The sequence below is a fragment of the Otolemur garnettii genome, unplaced genomic scaffold (genome assembly GCF_000181295.1).
Source record: "Otolemur garnettii isolate 467f Iridium unplaced genomic scaffold, OtoGar3 scaffold00029, whole genome shotgun sequence".
NCBI classification, from domain to species: domain Eukaryota; kingdom Metazoa; phylum Chordata; class Mammalia; order Primates; family Galagidae; genus Otolemur; species Otolemur garnettii.
Window position 1 is genome coordinate 12,556,474 of NW_003852424.1, and position 15,820 is coordinate 12,572,293.

A 15,820-nucleotide genomic window follows, 5' to 3' on the forward strand; every position below is an offset into this window, starting at 1 on the left:
CAACATGAGGACTGAGAGCGTGCTCAGAGAAGACATCACCTGTAAATCTAAGTAAAACCCTCCATCTAGGGAAGGAAGACAGAGACACTCCCCCTCGACAGATGAAGAGGGACGTGCCCTCCATTCTGGAAAGAGGCCCAAGCTCCCAACCATCTCCACATACATCACACTTTCCCTGACTGAAGGGAGCAGACCACCCCAGAAATAAGCTGCTTCAGGGGTGCTTCTGCCTTGGAATTCAGCCTGGAAAACCCCTCGCCTGCCAATAGGCCACCAAGATTACTACGTTTGCAGAATCATTTGAACTTACATCCTCCCACTTTTATATCCTATTTATTGTATTTTGGGGACAAGACTTTTAATTCAGCCTCTTTGCCTGTTTTTGTAAACCCCAAGTAGCAAAACTCTGGTGCAAAGGAAATTGAGAAGCCTAGTTAAAGTCTATAAGATACAAACTCACACAAAAGTCACCCTCCTAAAGCATTAAGGGCAGGTGGGAATATAACTGCCCCCGATTCTTCTTGTTCATGAGAATTTCCCCTTCTATACCGCTCTCCCGACTTGGACAGAAGGTGACACCTGACCTCACGGATGCTTAGGGGATGCATAGTCTGTTCAGGCAGCCCTTTTCCAGCCACAGACCAGGACAACTAAGGGGAGGCTGAGGGACGCTAACTACAGTTCAGATGGCAGGAGATGTCCTCAGAAGGCTGTGTCCTCAGCTTGGACCCGGGGCCCAAAGAGCTGGTTGGCAACAACTTTGCCATCATATTTGGGCAGCGTGCCCCCAAAGTCAGAGGGCAGGATGTTCTCATCAATCTCCTGGAAGAAGTCAGAGAGGTCATCCCCATGGACAAAGACCTGCAGGGACAAGGGAGGCACAGCTGAGCAGGAGGTGCTCAATGAGAGATGAGGCAGGCAAGAGGACAGACCCCCACTGTGCCATCTATGGCTGGTGACATCCCTCTCTATGGCCCCATATACTGTGCTGTCAGTGGCATTCACTCAGTTCGGGACCATAGTACAAAGTGTGAGGATGACTGCAGATAGGACCCTACTCCACCCTCTTATCTCAGCAGCTCCTTTCTGCTCCTGCCCACATCTGCTCACTGATTTACTTGCTGAGCACCTTCCCTAGTCAGAACATGCACTCACCCTCTGGAGCAGCTTGCTCTTCAGGAAGGGTTTGACCACATTATAGGTCGTGGTGAAGTACCATGGCTGGTGGATGAAGTGGATGGCTTTGAACCGGGCTGGGAAGGAATCCTATAATGACAGAGAACAATCCTCACCCCAGGGCCCCAGCGACCTCAGAGGCTCCCACCCAGCCCCCATCGCCTCTCCCCACAACATAAGGACAGATGGGGCCAGCATACATGATTTTCCTGCAGGAGAACCCACTAAAGGATCCATACTTGGACCAGCAACTAGGGAGCCTCAGATCCATCCTGGCTCCAAACTGTAGGGAAGAAGTCCCAGAAGTCATACAGCCCAACCCTATTCCACTGATGCAAAAAACACTGGAATTCGGTAAAGAAATTTAAATGGTAGCATTGCTTGTTTTTTTTTTTTTTTATTGACTGATTTTTCTTCAAACCCACTTACCTGCTGAGCATACTGCAAATTCTTATAGGCCTCGGGGAAACCACCGTTCTGCCTCCTTGTCCTTCAGTTCCTCCCAGGACTCACCCCTCCTTTCCCAGAAACCCACAGAGCAGATCTAGGGTAGCTTTGAGAAAGGACTCCTGACACGTCCATACATGTATGTAGAACTGAGTTTTCAAGGAGGGTTGGTGATATCTCTTTCTCAGGGTAAATCTACATTCGAAGAGAGGCAGCATGATATATGTGGATGGAGAGCATGGGATTCCTGGTCAGAAGATACACATTCAAGTTTGGTCTCTACAACTTTATTGCTATGTGACCTTGACAAGTCATTTAAATTTCCGAGCCTGGGTTTCCAGGTTTATACAATGAACCAGGGCAGCTGGGAGAGAATGCTGCTGAGGAGTCAATAACAAATATGAACGTGAATACTTGCACGTTGTCTTGGTTGGGATTATGGCTGTCAATGCTCTTTATGGCTCTAAGTGGTCGATTTCTCAGGTCCCTACCAGTACCCTGAAACCAAGAAACCAGGCCAACCTCTCAGCCTCCCCATCTGTGAGAGGCTCCTGTGGGACAGGCTCCTAATGCCTCACCTGGAGCATGTCCACCATCTTCTTGAGATCAGAAGTCCGGAGCCCAGAAGCCTGCTGCATGGTAAAGCCCTTGAAGTTCTCAATGATGCAGAAGCCATTAATCTGAGTTTCCTCATTCTCCAGTAGCTTCTCTAGGATGAAGCAATAGGCCTGCAAGATCTTGAGCACAGAGGGAATAGTCTGTAAGATCCAACTCATAAAGATAATTAAGGTTCAAGTTTCTAAGGGGAGAGCTAACTGATAAATTCTTTACTTGAGGTAATTTGTCAAAGGATTTGTCCATATGGGGCATTCTGCCTCTGTGAATGATACCAAGAAAAAGATCTTGAGGCCGGGTGCGATGGCTCTTGCCTGAAACCTTAGCACTCTGGGAGGCTGAGTTGGGATGATCCCTGAAGCTCAGGAGTTTGAGACCAGCTTGAGCAAGAGGGACACTCTGTCTCCAAAAATAAAAAAAAATTGGCTGGGCATTGTAGTCCCAGCTACTCAGGAGACTGAGGCAGGAGGATCACCGTAACCCAGGAGTTTGAGGTCACTGTGAGCTAGGCTGACACGATGGCAATCTAGTCTGAGCAACAGAATGAGATTCTGTCTTTAAAAAAAAAAAGGAGGACGGCGCCTGTGGCTCAAAGGAGTGGGGCACCAGCCCCATATGCCGGAGGTGGCAGGTTCAAACTCAGCCCCGGTCAAAAACTAAAAAAAAAAAAAAAAAAAAAAAAAAAAGACGAAGAAGAAGAAAAGAGATGAACCTTTTTTTTTTTTTTTTTTTTTGAGACAGAGCCTCAAGCTGTCCCCCTGGGTAGAGTGCCGTGGCATTACAGCTCACAGCAACCTCCAACTCCTGGGCTCAAGCGAGTCTCCTGCCTCTGCCTCCCAAGTAGCTGGGACCACAGGCGCCTGCCACAACGCCCGGCTATTTTTTGGTTGCAGCCGTCATTGTTGTTTGGTGGGTCTGGGCTGGGGATTCGAACCCGCCACCTTAGGTATACATGGCTGGCGCCTTAGCCGGTTGAGCTATAGGCGCCGAGCCAGGGATGAACTTTTTAAAAAGTCACTTTGAAGATTGGTGCCTATAGCTCAAGTGGCTAAGGTGCCAGCCACATACACTGGAGCGGGTGAGTTCAAACCCAGATTGGGCCTCCCAACTATGACAACTGCAACAACAACAAAATAGCTGGGCACTGTGGCCGGTGCCTGTAGTCCCAGCTATTTGGAGGCTGAGGCAAGAGAATCACTTAAGCCCAAGAGTTTGAAGGTACTGTGAGCTGTGATGCCACGACACTCTACCGAGGGTAACATAGTGAGACTCTGTCACCAAAAAAAAAAAAAAACAAGTAGCTTCAAGATGAGGGCTGGGCATGGTAGCTCACACCTGTAATCCTAGCACTCTGGGATGCCGAGGCAGGTGGATTGCTTGAGCTCAGAGTATGAGACCAGCCTGAGCAAGACCAAGACCCCATGAGTATGAGACCAGCCTGAGCAAGACCAAGACCCCATCTCTACAAAAAATAGAAAAACTAGCCGGGCGCAGTGGCTCACGCCTGTAATCCCAGCACTTGGGAGGCTGAGGCAGGTGGATTTTCTGAACTCATAGGTTCAAGACTAGCCTGAGCCAGAATGAGACCCTGTCTCTAAAAAATAGCTGGGCGTTGTTGCAGGTGCCTGCAGTTTTAGCTACTTGGGAGGCTGAGGCAAGAGGATGACTTGAACCCTAGACTTGGAGGCTGCTGTGAGTTAAGACACCATGGCACCCTGTCAGGGTGACCAAGTGAGACTCTGTCTCAAAAGAAAAAAAAAAAAAACTAACTGGGTATTATGGTGGGTGCCTGAAGTCCCAGCTACTCAGAAGGCTGAGGCAAGAGGATCACTTGAACCCAAGAGTCTGAGGTTGCTGTGAGCTATAATGCCACAGTACTCTACCCAGAGCAACAGAGTTAGATTCTGTCTCTAAAAAAGAAAAACAAAAGGCTTTGAGACTAGATAGTATTTTGTAAAATGAGTTTGTACTTTTTTTTAATTAAAAAAAATCTTTTTCATGCTCAGTGGTACATGCCAAAGTTTTCTCAGACAAACCCTAAATCCCCACTTGGGGAAGCCCTCTTAAGGTCTCAGACAAGAAAAATTGCCTACATATAAGTACAAAAAACTCAGGTTTCTAAATAGTTTGGAAGCTCTGTGCTTTCCAGAATCTCTTTTAGCCCCCAATCCACTAATTTCTGTTCTGTTTCTCTTGGCTTTTAGCATTTGGCTGCGCCACCCGGGCTTGTGGCCCACAGCTGTTACTCCCACTTAGTGCTTGATGGGAATATTTGAGAATAGTCATGTACTATTTATTGGTCCGCAGGTCCCACCTGTAAAGTTTCTGAGTTTTTTTTTTTTTTCTTTTGAGACAGAGCCTTTAGCTGTCCCCCTGGGTAGAGTGCTATGGCATCACAGCTCACAGCAACCTCCAACTCCTGGGCTTAAGCAAGTCTCCTGCCTCCGCCTCCCAAGTAGCTGGGACTACAGGCACCCGCCACAACGCCTGGCTATTTTTTGGTTGCAGCCATCATTGTTGTTTGGCGGGCCTGGGCTGGATTCAAACCCACCACCTTAGGTGTATGTGGCTGGCGCCTTAGCCACTTGAGCCACAGGCGCCGAGCCAAGTTTCTGAGTTTTGCAGCTGCCCTGGACATCCTAGGAATTTTTCCCCTGCCTGAAAAGGGTCTGGTGGCAAAGTGACTGTCCACCTTTCCTTTTCACAGACCTCAGCTCCTCGGGAGCCAGGAATGAGATCCCAAGCATGGTGGAGGCACCTGTAATCCCAGCTGTCCTGGAGGCTGAGGCAAGAGACTCACTTGAGCCCAGGGGTTTGAGGTTACAGTAGAGGCCAAGATTGGGAAAGGGAGCCCAGCCCATGGAGTGAGAATGAACCAAGTGAACCCCCAATGACCTCGTCAAAGGTGATTTCATGACTTTGCCAGTTCTCAATGTTGAAGACCACGACCACTCGGCCATACTTGTCCCGACTGGAGAGGACACCAGGGTAGCCAGCCTCAATGGTGCAGCGGACAGCCTCCAGGCACAGGCTATCAAAGAGCTCAGGGTACTGCAGCCGGAAGTTCACATAGCCTGGAGGAGAGAGAGCCAGGGAGGAACCTCTTAAGGAGCCATCCCATCCTTACTGCATCCCACCTAGAGGGAGTCAGAGAACTGATCTCTTCCAGGCTCTTCCACATATGTCTGGTGTGTAATGAAGCCAGATACTCAACCTATGTGACTCCAATGTTTTCTCTCCCAAAAGATTGTATAATAATATTGGCTTATCTTCACCAAATTGTTGTGGTAATCAAATGAGACTCAAGGTCTGTACACTGTAAAAACATGAGGTATGGGCCAAGTATGAGGACAATTTTTAGTTATTTTCTTTCCCATGGGGACAAAGCACAGGTTTTTCACTGGGCACAGGGTTAGCTGAGTGGAGGTGTGAGCAAGGCTAGAGAGGAGCCCCTGAGATAAAATCCAAACCCCAAGCAGGACAGAGGCCCTTCTTCCTGATTTCAGCAGCACCTCTATTGCCCACGAACTCCATCCTTACCCATCTTGAAGAGGCCCCTGCCTTTGGGATGCTTGCTGTCTGTACAACCAGACTTAAGCCCCAAGAGGGGCCGGGCCCAGAGAAGATGTTTGGGAAGTGATGGCCAAGGGAATGCCATACCATCCTCCTCACTGTTCTAGAACACTCCAGGGACATCCCACCACCTTGAGCTGTCTTCGCTGTTCCCTCTCCCATGATTGTCCTTCCTCACAGATGTCTCTTCTCTGTCAGGTTTTTCTTCAAAAGTTCTCTTGGCAGTGGTCTTTCTGACCATGTTACCTAAAACCTCAACCCCTTGAGCCTTTATGCCCCCCTCTCTTACTTTTCTCTCTATTCTTTATCTAACATTCTATATATAATAGAACCTCCATAGCTGATTACATTGACCACGTCCTCAAGCTGACCTAATTTTCATAGACTGGACATGCACCACATGTATGTATCAGTATAGCAGGCCTACTTCCTTGTTTTTGACCACCTCCATATGTTGACTCGTTTGTTGTGGTCCTTTGGTGGTCAGCTTACAGAGGTTCTGCTGTATTTTTTATCTTACTTATCTGGTTTATTATTTCCACTATTAGAATATAAGGTCCATGAGGGAAGGGGATTCTTGTCTGTTTGGTTCTCTGTTGCATCCTTTGGCCTAAAACAGTGGTCAGTACAGCATGCCATGGAATTAACATTTGAGGAAGAAGGAAGACAAGGAAAATCATTAGCCTGCAAAGGGCCTGTTCAACCTTTTCCTTCCCAGCACCAAAGATTGATTTTTTTTTTTTTTTTTTTTTTTTAGGGAACATCTTCAACCATCCAGCAATGCCAAGGCCATTCTGTCCCTGGGGCTCTTTCCCAGGGCTGGCACCATCTTCTGTTCCTCCATACATGAGGTTTTGGTAACTTTGGTGAGCAAGCCATGCATCTACCTTCATGTATCATTCCAGAGCCAAAGCCTAGGTTCTGAGTGTGGGTGCTGGAGGGGAAACTCCTTCTCTCATCACCCACATTGGGTGCCCCAGTTCTACTCATTGAGTCCCAAGACGGGGAGAGAGGAGAGAGGAGCCAGACCTCTAGGAATCAGGTCCTGAAATACTCCTTTCATTTGTTCATTCATTGTCAGAGCTGAAAGGGAACTTGAAGGCTATTTAGTTCACACACACACCCATTTTACAGGTAAGGATACTGAGGCTCAGAGAAACTGACTTGCCCACAGCAGACCTCCTCAGTGCCTGGGCAAGGGTGAACTGTCTTCAGGACCTCCTCCTGACTTCCCAGGGCTGTCCCTCCTGTGCAGGCCTCACCTCTGAGCAGCTCATAGGCTCGGCTCACGTTGAATTTCCGCGCACGGATGAAGCGCAGGAAGAAGGCACTGTCCTTTTCCCGCACCCTTTCAGCCACAGCCAGAGCCAGCTCCTCCCCAGAAGCCGCCTGCGTCTGCACCAGCTCCTGCAGCTCTCGCACAGCCTCCTCGCGAGTCTCCTCCCTTTCATTCAGCTCATCTTTGGCCTGGAACAGGGTAGGGTGTGGGCACCGAGTGAGAGATAGGAGCCTGTGAGGCAGTCGCATGAGTGATGAGTCTCCCACCGGAGCCAAACTGGCTCAGAGAGACAAGGGATCTGCAGCGGGGAGACCCACGGAAGCAGTATCTGCATCGGCAGCACCTCAGATTGTTCTATTTGGAGAAAACTAGGTCGAACTGCTCATCCTGGGTTTGTTTGCAGGAGATAGTCAACTGTATAAAAGCTTCTAACAATAACTGCCTGTACTTACTGAGCCTTTACTTGGCACCCTGCTGAGTCCTTTGAATGCACTGTTTTTTAAATCTTTGCTATGATTCTCCATGGTTGGTATTCTTTTTTTTTTTTTTTTTTTTTTTTTTTTTTGAGACAGAGCCTCAAGCTGTCCTCCTGGGCAGAGTGCCGTGGCATTACAGCTCACAACAACCTCCAACTCCTGGGCTCAAGCGAGTCTCCTGCCTCTGCCTCCCAAGTAGCTGGGACCACAGGCGCCCGCCACAACGCCCGGCTATTTTTTGGTTGCAGCCATCATTGTTGTTTGGCGGGTCCGGGCTGGGGATTCGAACCCGCCACCTTAGGTGTACGTGGCTGGCGCCTTAGCCGGTTGAGCTATAGGCGCCGAGCCCCATGGTTGGTATTCTTATCCCTATCTCTCAGATGAGCACACTGAGGCTCATAAAGATATTCCTGCCCACAGTAACCTAGATAGGGGTGGAGCTGAAATTCCTACTCGCTCTACTGCCTCCCAGGCTTGATTCTGATCTTTTCAAAAACATCCCTCCACCCCAGCAGATGGCAACCTGCCTGCTTCCCCAGAGCCTCACGTTCCTCCCTTTTGCTGGGCCAGAACTCAGGTGTTCCTGGGGCAGCTGTCTCCTGGACAGCATAATGAGGAAGGTGGAGGTGGTCAAGTGAGATGGAACTAATAGCACCTTTCCCTTGAGATGCTCCTGGAAGCAGAGAGGGAAGCCAGGAGTCCCAGCTCAGCTCAGCTGCTTCTCATCCTCCCCAGCAAGCCCAAGACACCTCTGCCAGCCTCCATGGAGCACAGTCTGATCATCTCTGAGCTAATCCAACAACCATTTTTCATAGGTAAATAAGGCAAGACTCAGAAAGAAAGCAATTTGCTTGAGGTCACACAGCAAGTTGGAAATAGGTCTGGTTTTGGCCTCCCGCCTATCCAGCAGAGGTAGAAGTTCCCCAGGATCACTTCCAAACCAGTGCTTCTCTGATCTAAGTCTAGAATGATTCCTACTCTAGCGGCTCCAGGCTGTAGTCTTAGATTAGGCTAGCCTGAGTGTCTGGGCAGCCCAGTTACTCCCATAGACCTGACCTCCAGGATGGCCCCTAGGACAGGCCAGTCTGTCAGGTCCAAGATGACCCAGAGACCCAGGTTTATAGGAGAGAGGATGCTATCATATTCCCCTTATGTTGCTTCCCTGGGCTGTTCCTCTCCACACCCCTGGCCATCTTACCTTTTGCAAGGTGTGGCGGGGCAGTTGGCTGCATTGGCCAAAGACAGGCCCATGGTCCTTGGTTGTGAGCTGCTCCAGTTGGGCACGGAGCTCCTGTTCCTCTTCGGGGACCACACGGTATGTGCCCACCTGGGCAGAAGAGAGTTAAGAAGAAGTGGGAACATCCCCCCAGCATCTTGACTAATCAGGGAAATGGGCCTTCTCAGAAACTATACAAGTGCTTTTGCTCAAGATCATTGTTATGACTCCCACTATGCAGGGGTCAGAGCTAATGGACAGGTTGTAGGGGTGTGTGCCTATAATGCTGGGCAGAGGAGGTGATAGAGAAGTAGGGAAGAAGGGAGAGAGTGAAAGGGGGAAAGGTTGGGAAAGGAGAGCTTTAGGGTACAGGGTACTCACCCCCTCTGACATACTGTCTCTGGAAGACTCTTAAGTCCTTGGGTAAAGAAGTGCCTGCTTCCTCTGTCCTGGCCTCTCTAGGTGTCCCCTTCCCTAGGAGAAGAAGTCAGGGCTGCAGTTATTAGAGAAACCATTCTGCTATTGTCTAGAATTGTGGGTCCCAAACTTTGAATTGCATCGGAATCACCTAGGGCATCTGTTAGAAATGGAGGTCCCTGGGCCATGATTCTGACTCTGGAGATCTGGCCTAGGCCCCAGGAATCTGCCATTGGAAGCACTCCTGGGCGGCTCGGAAAAAGATGATTTTTGGACTACAAAAACCAAAAAATAAAAGCAGTATTTTGGGGAACTACTGCTTTGAGAAGGGGCATATACCAACAAGTACCTCAGTCCTCAGCTATTAAGATGAGTTGGCCCAGCCAAGAATATACTAGAGTTGGACTCCATTCTCATTTACTTTATTACTATAGGATAAGGCAATCCCTCCTCCCTTCTATGGCCATTCTTCCCCACCCCAAAAAGACTACCTCAGAAACCTCCCAGCCTGGTGGATGACCCTTTCCCCTGTGCATTCATTCTTTGGAAGGGTGATGACCAGTTACATAATCATAATACTGCGTGTGTGTTCTGTGCTTTGTGATGCACTAAATATTTTCAGATCCATTATCTCAGAGCCAGGGCTGGCATGATTCCCATTTTATATGGGAGGAAATAGGGCCAGGAGAATAAATGACTGGTTCAAGGTAACACAGCCAAAAATAGCCAGGGATGAGGACTCAAACCCAAGTTGTGACTTCCTGTCAGTACCTAGAGGAAGACTGGTGCAGCTCAAAAGTCAGATCTGGGTTCAAATTCTGCCTCTTCCACTTGTAGGCTGTTGTTATTTAACCCAAGTCCTCGTTGTCTTCTATAAAATGGGATGGAAGGGTTATGAGATGTAACTAAATCATATATATGTCGGCAGTGCTTGGCCCCTGGAACAAATGGCATCCACAGCCTACATGATAGCCTGCTTCTCCACTGGGTGTTTTTGGAGACAGTTCTTCTGTTTCCAGGTTTCCTTGCCTCCCACCTAAAAGCCCCAGTGCCTTCAATGACCCTTCACCATCTCCTGCCTTCGACCAGGTTGCTTTGGTCAGTTTGATCACCTAGTCATAGCTAGTAAGTCACAGAACTGAGACATGAATCTGTGCCTACCTGACACCAAGTTTGTTTGTTTGTTTTTTTTTTTTTTTGAGACAGAGCCTCAAGCTATCCCCCTGGGTAGAGTGCCATGGCATCACACTCACAGCAACCTCCAACTCCTGGGCTCAAGCGAGTCTCCTGCCTCAGCCTCCCAAGTAGCTGGGACTACAGGCGCCCGCCACAACACCCGGCCATTTTTTGGTTGCAGCCATCATTGTTGTTTGGCGGGCCCGGGCTGGGGATTTGAATCTGCCACCTTAGGTGTATGTGGCTGGCGCCTTAGCCGCTTGAGCCACAGGCGCCGAGCCACCAAGTTTGTTTTGACACCTAAAGCCAAGACATCTATAGGCAAACTCCCTAGAAGAGCTGGTGTCATAGAAACCTTGAATGTCAGGGAGATGTGGGTTTGAAACAGGCTTTGCCATTTGCCACCTGTAAGACCCTAGTAAGTTATTTAACCTTTCTGGACCTCACCTGCAAATTGAAAATAATAACAGTACCTACCAAAAAGAATTGTCACAAAGACCATATGATTTGTGCAATTATTATTGGGCCTGGCACAATGTCTTGCTATACAACCTAGTTCCCCTTCCCTTTTTTAGCACCAAGTTTATCCTCACCCTAACTTGCACAAAGAGACTTGGAGGATCCCAGGGAATATCTGAGGTTCTCCTATCACTTCCCCTCCCAATATTGCCCCAGCAAGGACAGGGAAGTTCTGGGGTTGTGATCCATCCACAGGACCCAAATCTACTCCATCTTCCTGGCCAGCATCTGTCCAGATACGTGGGCATAGAGACAGACAAACTGGAATGGTGCTGTGCTATCTTATCACTTGGGCTTTGTTGGAACGGGAGTGGAGAGGCTAACAGAACTGTCCCTTGGAGCTTAGACAGGAGTGACAGTGTGGCTGGACAACCCCAGCCAGTTAAGCAGATCATTGGAAAAGGATCCTAGATCTTTAAAAGTCTAGGTTAAAGTCAGTTCAGTAACTCTTTTCTAAATATACTCAAGCCATTAACTTTGATTTTTAAAAATATGAACTTACAAACTATATACAATAAAAAAAAAATGCCTACCCCTTGCACCACTTCCATGCTATTCCCTGTCATCTGGAGCTTCCAGTTAAAATACAGAATGCCCACTTAAATGTGAATTTCAGAGGAACAAACACTTTTTTAGCATAATTTTGCATGGGTCACATTTAACTGAGTGTCCTATATTTTTATTTGCTCGATCTGCCTTTAGATTGGTTTGACTCAACTTGGAGAATGGTCCGTTGTTTTACAGGCAGCCTGGGTTGTGGTATCCCCACCCCTTAACTCCTCACCCCAGTCCTGGGCTCCCTGGTCCAGCTAGGCCCTTAGTATCAACTTACCTACCAGGTCAGCAGCTCCTCCTTGGGGCCACCTGGTACCTGGATTGTCCTGGAACTCTGAAGGTAGGCTCCACTGGAGGCGTGGTCCAGTCAGCAGGTTGGGATTAGTGTGTCACAAGGAACTTCTCACCACCCAGTTTCCGTTAAATCGGGCTCACAGGAGGCCCAGAGTCGGGTAAGGGAAGAGCTGGGGGGAGAGGGGAGAGGCCTGGGCCTGGCTGGAGATGCATCAAAGCCCTCCTTTGTATTCTCCTGCTCAGCCATGTGGAAGCTGGGCCGTGGGGCTGGGATCTGGGCCAACCTTGTTGCCTTCTCTTCTCTGCCTTCTCCTTCCTCAAGATCCCAGGGGTGTCGAGAGAGCACCCCCAGCATAAGACATGCAAAGAGATGAAGGGAAACAGTAAATGTAATTACAGATGTAATGGCAGCTCTGACAAACCCAGGTTTGTTGCCCACCCTCTCCCCCAGCCTGCAGTGGGGGGTAGTTCTTGCCTCCACAGTGAAGTTGGTCAGCTGGGAAATTTAGCTGGTGAAGGCCAAACAGGGAGAGGACAGGACAGGCAGACCCATCTTCTTATTCTTTTTTTTTGAGACAGAGTCTTATTCTGTTGCCCAGACTCATCAGCCTAGCTCACAGCAACCTCAGACTTCTGGGTTCAAGTGATCCTTCTGCCTCAGCCTCCCAAGTAGCTGAGACTACAGGCACCTGCCACAACTCCTGGCTAATTTTTATTTATTTATTTACTTACTTATTTGTTTTTGAGACTGAGTCTCACTCTGTTGAAACTGGGTAGAGTTTCATGTTGTCATAGCTCATAGCAACCTCAAATGCCTTTGTAACAGTGATCTTGCCTCAGTTTCCCAAGTAGCTGGGACTACAGGTGCCAGCCATAACACCTGGTTAATTTTTCCTATTTTTAGTAGAGACAGGGGTTTCACTTTTGCTTAGGCTAGTATTGAACTCCTGAGCTTAAGCAATCCACCTGCCCTGGTCTCTCAGTGTGCTAGGATTACAGGCATGAGTCACAGTACCCAGTCAATTTTTCTATTTTTAGTAGAGATGGAGTCTTGCTCTTGCTCAGGCTGGAGATCCATCTTCTAGACAGTGTGGTGCAGTCCAAGGGGAGGCAGCTGGGTGTGTACTCTGGAACCAGACTTCCCACTTTAAATCCTTGCTCAGAACCTTCCAGCTGTGAGAAGTTATTTCACCATTCAGTTACTCAATCTCCTCCTCTGAAAAGTGGGAATGACTAGAGGATCAGGCTCATGGCGTTAGTAAGGATGAAATGGCAGCAAAGTGCTTAGCTCAGGTGCTTAGCTGTCTGGTGCTTAATAAGTACTCAGTAAGTGCTGTCACTCCAAATACAGAATCAATAGACACCTAGCTGGAGAAGACTCATACACGTAGTGTCGTAGTGTCATAGTGTTTGACTCTCTCTACAGTATGAACTCCTGCTGCAGGCCCTGAACAGGTGGCTTCTCAGCCTTCCTCTGTATTCTATTGGGGTGGGGAGGAGGTGATTCCGTTAGGACAGTGATTTTTTTTCTTCTTCTTTTTTTTTTAAGAGACAGAGTCTCATTTTGTTGCTCTCGTAGAGTGCTGTGGCATCACAGCTCACAGCAACCTCCAACACCTGGGCTTAGGCGATTCTCTTGCGTCAGCCTCCCGAGTAGCTGGGACCACAGGCGCCTGTCACAACACCCGGCTATTTTTTGTTGCAGTTTGGCCAGGGCTGGGTTTGAACCCACCACCCTTGGTATATGGGGCCAGTGCCCTACCCACTGAGCCACAGGAGCTGCCCTAGAACAGTGATTTTCAATCAGTATGCTGTAGCACACTGGTGTGCTATGAAAAATTTTAAAGACCATAAATTAAATATTTTCAAAAGAAGGTCCAAGCACTGGAGCCGGGTTTGAACCCACCACCTCCAGTATATGGGGCCAGTGCCCTATTCCTTCAGCCACAGGCATTGCCCAGTATATTCTTTTTTTTTTTTGCTGTAGTTTGGCAGGGGCCGGGTTCAAACCTGCCACCCTTGGTATACAGGGCCGGCGCCCTACCCACTGAGCCACAGGCACCACCCTTTTACTCTTTTTTTTTTTTTTTTTTTTTTGAGACGGAGCCTCAAGCTATCCCCCTGGGTAGAGTGCCATGGCATCACGCTCACAGCAACCTCCAACTCCTGGGCTCAAGCGAGTCTCCTGCCTCTGCCTCCCAAGTAGCTGGGACCACAGGCGCCCGCCACAGCGCCTGGCCATTTTTTTTTGGTTGCAGCCATCATTGTTGTTTGGCGGGCCCGGGCTGGGGATTCGAACCCGCCACCTTAGGTGTATGTGGCTGGCGCCTTAGCCACTTGAGCCACAGGCGCCGAGCCTTTACTCTTTTTTTTGATCAATATACTTTAAGTGTGCCATGGAAGTTTAACTATAGGTTCAAATGTGCTGTGAGATAAAAAAAGGTTGAAAAACACTGCTTTAGAATGTTCTCTGTCCAGAATTCCAAGGACAGGAAGCTCACTGTGTCCACTACTGGACAGTTCTCTTTGTTTAAAAACTCATCTTTGTTCTGAGCTCCAAGCAGCTTCCTGTAATGCCCACCCCTGGTCCAGGTTCCTAAAGGTGCCCAGGAGAGTGTTAAGCTCCTATACATAGGTCATTCTCCAGAATCCAGCCCCAGAAGTGTTTTTTGTTTTTTGTTTAGAGACAGTCTCACTATGTCACCCTCGGTAGAGTGCCATGGTGTCACAGCTCACAGCAACCTCCAACTCCTGGGATTAGGTGATCCTCTTGCTTAGCCTCCCAAGTAGCTGGGACTACAGGTGCCCACCACAATGCCTGGCTATTTTTTGTTGCATGCCTGCCTCGGTATATGGGGCCGGCGCCCTACTCACTGAGCCACAGGCACTGCCCCCCAGAAATGTTTTTTTATTTTCCTCAGAGATAGTTCTTGTTTCTCTGTTTTGTTTTGTTTATTTTTAAGACACTCTGTTGCCCCAGGCTAGAGTTCCATGGTGTGACATCTCACAGAAACCTCAAACTCCTGAGCTCAAGTGATCCTCCTGCCTCAGTCTCTGAAGTAGCTGGGACTATAGGCACCTGCCACAATGCCCAGTTAATGTCTGGCTAGTTTTTCTATTTTTAGTAGAGACAGCCTCTTGCTCAGGCTGGTCTCCAACTCCTGAGCTTAAGCAAGTCACCTGCCTTGGCCTCCCAGAGTGCTAGGATTATAGGAGTGAGCCACATTGTCTGGCCTAGTTCTTGCTTGTTACTTTGGCAGGTTTGGGATCTCTTTACTCCCTCTTCCTGTCCCCTTCAGACACAATAGGGCTGTGAGAGTGTCCCTGAAGGAGAGGGCCCTAGGACTAACACCTGTCCTCCCTCCCTCTCCTGACTCCTTCCTCCAGAGCAGGCTGGGATGCCTGGCACTTACATCTTGGGGGCACCTGAGTCATCTTGAGCAATTTTGCTTCTAACGTACCTTTCCCTGGGCTTTTGGGCTGTTTTTGTCCCAAGTCCTCTCTGGAGCTGGGGAATCTCTCATATCTATCATTCTTTTCTCTGGTGGTCTAGTCGCCTGCTGTCCTATCTACTAGCCACTAGCCACATGTAGCTTTTTAAATTTTATTTAATTTTAATTAATTCAAATTAAAAAACCGATGTTTAATTCCATTTTTGGTAAACTTTTAAGTAGGTTTGGATCAACTTAGGTGTGTAAGTCTATTTTTCTAACTGTAAATTGTGTGATGAAGTATTTCTAATAAGAATTTTGAGTCCAAAAGGAAAAAAAAACACACAAGAAAGAGAAAAAAAAAGAATTCCAAGTCTAAAGTGTGATGTGCAGTAGATATAAAATGTCTATTGGTGCTTGGCGCTATGGCTCAAGTGGCTAAGGTGCCAGCCACACACACCTGAGCTGTGAGTTTGAATCCAGCCCCAGGCCCTCCAAACAACAATGATGGCTGCAACCAAAAAATAGCCAGGCACCTATAATCCCAGTTACTAAGGAGGTGGAGGCAGGAGACTCGCTTGAGCCCAGGAGTTGGAGGTTGCTATGAGCTGTGATGCCACAGCACTCTACCCAGGGTGACAGCTTG

The 15,820-nt window shown here is 48.5% G+C and overlaps 1 protein-coding gene across 1 annotated transcript; it reads right to left on the reverse strand.

Annotated features, from left to right (window-relative positions):
* Positions 1–311: 311 nt before the first annotated feature.
* RLBP1 (retinaldehyde binding protein 1) lies at positions 312–11,957 on the reverse strand. Its single transcript, XM_003788665.3, has 10 exons — positions 11,727–11,957; positions 10,703–10,705; positions 9,946–10,067; positions 9,164–9,275; positions 8,765–8,893; positions 7,074–7,278; positions 5,134–5,312; positions 2,202–2,360; positions 1,156–1,266; positions 312–861 (listed from the first exon to the last, which is right to left on the reverse strand). Exons 4-10 carry the CDS (start codon positions 9,173–9,175, stop codon positions 703–705), a joined length of 954 nt encoding a protein of 317 aa, XP_003788713.1. The 5' UTR covers positions 9,176–9,275; positions 9,946–10,067; positions 10,703–10,705; positions 11,727–11,957; the 3' UTR covers positions 312–702.
* Positions 11,958–15,820: the final 3,863 nt, after the last annotated feature.